The sequence below is a fragment of the Lepisma saccharinum genome, chromosome 3 (genome assembly GCF_977018435.1).
Source record: "Lepisma saccharinum chromosome 3, izLepSacc3.1, whole genome shotgun sequence".
In the NCBI taxonomy this organism is placed as follows: domain Eukaryota; kingdom Metazoa; phylum Arthropoda; class Insecta; order Zygentoma; family Lepismatidae; genus Lepisma; species Lepisma saccharinum.
Genome location: NC_139231.1, coordinates 45562064 through 45568063, shown reverse-complemented (window position 1 = coordinate 45568063; position 6000 = coordinate 45562064). Strand labels below are relative to the sequence as shown.

Here is a 6000-nt window from a genome sequence, read left to right as displayed (position 1 = left end):
TCTTTGCTTGCCGGACGCCGGCTAGGTTTGGCTACACCGCTGTAGTTTGGCGTACAGGACCATGCCTGCCTGTACAGCCGGCAGCCGACGAGAAGATCGCTGAATGAAGGGATTGATTGATTGATTTAGTTTATTGTACTTCGCGTTTTGTGCCTCTTGGCTAATTTGCGAAGATGGGGATGAGTGATGAAATGATGAAATTGATGAATGGACATTCACAAACAACCAAGCCCGACCAGGATTCGAACCCGGGACCCTTGGCGTCGCAGCGCGATGTGCTAACCACTCGGCCACAGGGTTGGGCGCTGAATGAAGGGAGACGGGGCACAGAGGGAAAGGGAGGGTCAGGTTCATTTGCAGAATTTAGGGGTGGTCGGGGAGAAGGAAGTCTTGTTTTCTTCTTGGCGGGTCATTGTCAAGCTGACGAGAAGAGTTCTGGCGGAAGAGCACCTCCCCCTCGCGAAAGAGTGGAGTCGCCTGGCAGTACGTCACACCCATAGGTCACACCTCTTCTGCCAGCGCTCTTCTCGTCGGCTGCCAGCTGTAGGCAGAGAGGAGAAGGGAAAGCTTGTGGCTTGGATCTCTACAGCACGGGCGAAATGCTCTCGCCATACGCGGGCGTACGGAGCACCTGATTGGTTCTAGGGGCCATGTGACCTTTCCTGCCTACCGATTCAAGGCGCTGTACTTCCGATGCAGACGACAGAAGTAGAATTGCTACCCGGTTTTTCGCGCTCGTGCCCATAGACAAACCTCGTGCCTCTACAATACGCAATATTCACTGACGTCGTATGATCTCTTGACAAAATTATTTTAAAATGTTTATCAGCATTCTCAAGATACAATAAACAGTGGTCTGAAACTCTGAATTACTACTAATAGGCACTATTACGTCAGTAGAGTGTACGATTGTTGGATCATCCACATACCTTCGTGTCAGAGTGTTTTGCACAGCGCGCTAAGACGCCAGAGGTATCCGGTTCGAATCCCGACCTACGCATGTTTGTTCTTTGTGAGCGTCTCTTCATCAACTTCATCAATATCATCACTCATATTCATATTTGCGATTAGCCAAAAGTGGTAGAAAGCGAAGTAAAATAAACCAAATCAATCAATAGTTGTATCATCCACAACAATGAAGTCTAGTGTTGTTCTAGAGGCGCTTTTGATTCAGGTAGGTTTTTTTGCGTCATGCCGAAAGGTTTCCTTGATTATAAAATATTGTTTTGCTACACATGTGTTATACGTGTGGAGCAAAATACTCCGAATGGTGTACGATGTTTCTGACTTGAGCAATCTAATTAAAAATTGTATAAAACACCAGTGCTCCAAGCATTTATTGCGCACTGAGGCATCTTATTTTCTAGATAACACAAGCATGGATCATGTTTTATCGGAACCTGGCTGACTTAATGTAATAAATACAATGAGATTGTGATTTTAAATAGACAATACATATGTCGGCTAATTCCATAAGTAAACTCTTAAGCAAAAAAAAAAAAGGCCTACCCTTCCTTCGAACTTGGCGTTCCCATCCGAAATGCTCATGCTACGCCACTGATTAAAATAATATCGCTGAATGCTTTCTAAAGAAAAAGATTCTAAATTGCCTGTACATTCATTCCCACTAATCATAAATTTGCATTTCTCTCGTCTTAATCAGTTCTTAAGATTTGTAACATACTCTTAGCAGACGAATTACGTGGCAGCAGCAAATTTGACGCTTATTCTTACTGCTGACACGTGCGTGGTAGCAGACTCGGCCAATGATTTTACACTTTGATTGTTCTTTCTTCCCAAACACTTTACTACAGAGGTGGATAATTCGTCTTGTCGTTGTTTTTGGCAGTGCAGATTGGGTCTCCCTTGTCGCACAACAGTGTTCCTACTTTGTGTTCTGACGTCAGATGAAGAACCAATACGAGGTCAGGTTAGGCCTGTTAGGTTAGGTCCCTTAGCATAAATACAATGAAAAAATATTATTTAGGCTAAGAGAACTAAACATAGCTGGCTTAATCTAACAACGTAGTCATGTATCCTGAAATTAAACAGCTGCGTTCCGTGACGTCAGAACACAAGGTGTCTCAAATGTTGTGCAGTAAGTGAGACCCGTGCAGATTGGATCAGGTGAAATCATGTTTGTTTCCAACAGACAACAGAGTAAATTTGACTGAAAACGATTGACTGAAGGTTGATTATTTCATGAAAGACACGATATATGTTGGAAACAACTTGTGAGATGTTTACTTTTATGGGGAGTGTGTATGTTGACGGGTAATTTTGTTATTGTTATGTACAGTTTTGTGGGCGTGCGGCATTTAAGAACGGATTACCTAAGTCAACGAAATTTCCATCCGTCTATGTAGACAACTTTAAATTTATTTATAATAAACAAATCACTGAGTATGATTTCTTGTGAGAAAACTGAAGTTCCTTTAGCCAGAAGGCAACATATCAAATATTTCCAGCGATATTTGAAAATCCTCCCAGCAAGATTGTCAATGTATGATTCAACAAGGTAAGTTCACTGTGAAGTTTCAACATTATTATGATCCTTCTCTATGTAATGCTGCATAAATACCGATAAATCTGAACAATTGATGTCACGTGTGCAAATCGGAAAAAAAGCCGATGAAAGTTGATTTTTTTTAGAGCTGTATCGCATTGTTTTACGAACAAAATTTTAACTAAGCTTGCCTAACATAACCTAACCGAACCGGAAATGGCTCGTGGAGCTATCCGTGAATGGTTTGTGGGGCTACCCGTGCATAATGTACAATTTGCACACGTGACCCCCGCATTTTAACAACAGATTCGTGATTAGAAGGCCAAAATTAGTTAGTATACCAAATATTAACGAAATTGGAGACATTCTCTATTATATTGTAAATTCTTACCCATACTTCAGAGTCATGGTGATTACTTATTGTCTTGTTTGGAGAACAAATTTTCCCTTGTTTGTGAGCAGTCATTCCTTTACTATTATCTTCGATAGTACTCCTCCTGGCATTTATTTCACACGGGTTGCATGCAAAGAGGTATTGCATATGCTAAGTGATTCAGATTTATGTCTCTTAGCATTAAAATTACTCTGTAAACGCTTCCAACAACTGATCATGTAATATCTGGTCTCGAGCATGAAATCCCCTTCGAGCCTTGCATGAAAATCCACCAAACCTCTGTTCATGAGATGACTGGAAACCAAAACTGGTTGCTGGTAACAGTATGGTATAGTGAAAACACATTTCTCTCATTTATTTCCTAATTATTTAAATTTGTACTTACCTGTTATGCATAGCGGAACATTTTTGAACGTGAGATTTTGCTTTTTTTTCACTGAAAAAAGTGTAATTTTTCACATTACAAGTATTTATTGTTCGTTGCTAAATTGCTTTCGTTACACACAATATGGCGGGCAAATCTTGATTCGCGTTGTCTAGCGTCAGTTGATATGCAGTGTTTCCAAACTTATTAACTGAAAAATGCCACACAAACTATTCACAGAAAGTTTTTAAGTGAAAATTGATCCACAAACCATTCACGGAAGGTTAGGTGGTAACACTTTACTATAGGGGTGACGGATTTCTTACTTTTTACAGGAGAAAGTTCTTTTGCAAATTATTTTCTGTAGCGTTGTGGAAGTTCGTGAATGTAGTTTTGATCCATTTTAATGCGAATGCATGTTGTTTTCTGTGAAAATCTCTGTCAGACACGCTGTTTCTGCTGCCGCCATTTGCTTTCTGCACGGGAGCACAATGTTCCATGTGTTGATGACGTAAACCCCGTAGTCAGTGTTTCAAACTCGTCGTGTTTTCACTAGAACATGACGTGTCGAGTATTTTTAATTTTAAAATTTTTTTTTAACTATGCTTGCCTAACCTTACGGAAAATGGTTTGTGGGGCTAACGTGAATGGTTTGTGAGGTATTAGCATAATATCAAATCTGGGCATGAAAGTAGGTATTTTTTGGTGAAGAAGGTTGCAACACTGCATAAATCGACAAAAACACTCTCACAACGCGCGATGAATCAGAACGCTATCACCATAATGTGTGTTACAAAATTGAAATAACGAATAACAGTATGTACTCGTAAATGGGTCATTCCATGTGAAATCAACCAATTTTTTAAAAAATGGTTGCATGACCATTTTAGAAAAAAATCATTTTTAGTACATATGTTTGTACATGTTTCTAGATATCAAAACCAATGTCCAAAAAAATTTATTGTCTTTAGTTCTCCTGGGGCAGCCATTTTTCCAACATGGCGCATGGCTTTTTTTGCTCATGTAGCAGTATACAGAAACCTTAATATCTCAAAAACCATTAAAGCTAGAGACCTGAAACAAAATTCATTTTGTAGCTAATGAAGTATACTTGCTATGATATTCAGGTATGTTTTGCTTGAAATTGCATTGTAAGTACGAAAATTATGGTGGAAAATGGGGTAACAATAGTTAAAAAATTGCATTTTTAAGCCCGATTTTTTTAATGAAGGGGTTTAGTCTAAGGCTTGATTTTTTTTTCATGTGTAGACCTACCTGCAGGGTGTCTGTAAATAAAATATCCGTGCTTAGAAATGCACCCCTTTTTTACAGCATGGTCTCAAACATGGCCGTTCATTGAATTTTGACAGTTTTCGGGGTTAAATATCTCAGATGGATCCCTTTTAAAAATTCTGAAATTTGGCACATAGGAAGCCCTTCATGAACCTAACTCTCAGTAAAAATTTCAACTTTTAGATTCAACTCGTTTTGGTCAATATGAGGTAACGTATGTCACCTAATTTCTGACGTTGCAAAGTAAGGTTAAACTACATTCCATACTTAGAATAATGAAGTCTTTTCTTTTTCTTTTTTAAATTTGGGTTAAATAAAGGCTCAGAAAATATAGTAACATAAGGTTTTAATACTTGACTTACCATAAATTGAAGTTACAAGGTATGACAATTGAAAATCTGCGAAATCTCATTGCAAAAGGTTTGATTTATTAGGTACCCATGGCCAGTTGGTGTTGGCAGCTCCAGTTTCGTATTCATTCTGTTTGTTAAATCAGGCAGGATTCTTTGTTCTTTCACTAAGTTCCTAAGTAAATTATCAGAAACCTTCAGTTCATCACATATTTTTTCTTGACCAAGTGCTAGCAATCAAACTGATGATTCTGACCTTTTCAACATTAGTTTTTTGCTCATTTACATTTTTCTTCTTATAATTTCAATTATATGATTGTACTGGCCACGCAAAGGATTGTCACACTTGCTTTCCTTTTCTTCAGTTTTAATACTTAGTGAAAAGCAACTTTCCAGTTTCCTTTGCACTCCTTGTAGGATGTGAATAGTTTTTCGAGCAAAATCACTTTATTGTTTTTCTGCAATCAGCCTCCTCAGTTTTGAAACAGGAGATGCATAAAAAACAGAATCGACTTCATGCATTTCCTTTAGTTTTCCTTGGCTTGGCACAAAGACATGATTTCAATTCTGGCATTTAAGTGAGTCACTTTCTCCACATATGAAACTTTTACTCCAACATATCAGGCATATTGATTTAACTGGTATAAGGCTTTCTTGACACTTTTTTTACCTTACCTTACTTAACCTTTTCTTTAAGAGGTATTTCTGAAGATCACAACATACTTTACCATATAAAAAGCTATATTTAATAGTATTTGCATATTGTCTCTAAGCCATACACCTGTAGTCTTGACCTAAGAAGTGTTATAATTTTCACTGACTTTGTTAAGATTAGTTAGGTCTTTGGGAACCTTACCAAAAGGGTATTTATGACAGTCCTCTCCAGTTAAAAATATTACAGAACACTCCTTTTCCTGTCACAGATAACGAACATTCACAAGTCACTACTCTTGGCACATTAGGCAAAGGAAGAATGACAGCAGAGATTGTACATGCACAGATCAATTCCAGGCTTGCCTCACATCCTATCAAAACATGTCTCTGAATCTTCTGCTGTGCATGACTCACATCTGTTTCAACAAATGTCTTTTCT

The 6000-nt window shown here is 38.3% G+C and overlaps 1 protein-coding gene across 1 annotated transcript in view; it reads left to right on the top strand.

The window, feature by feature from the left end:
* The first annotated feature begins 2159 nt into the window (after positions 1-2159).
* The window catches only part of betaggt-I (geranylgeranyl transferase type-1 subunit beta), a 75577-nt gene continuing 71736 nt past the window's right edge, over positions 2160-6000 (top strand). Inside the window, exon 1 of the mRNA XM_083118497.1 lies at positions 2160-2518. Coding sequence (XP_082974623.1) covers positions 2406-2518 — 113 coding nt within the window. The 5' untranslated portion in view covers positions 2160-2405. The remainder of the gene's footprint in view (positions 2519-6000) is intronic.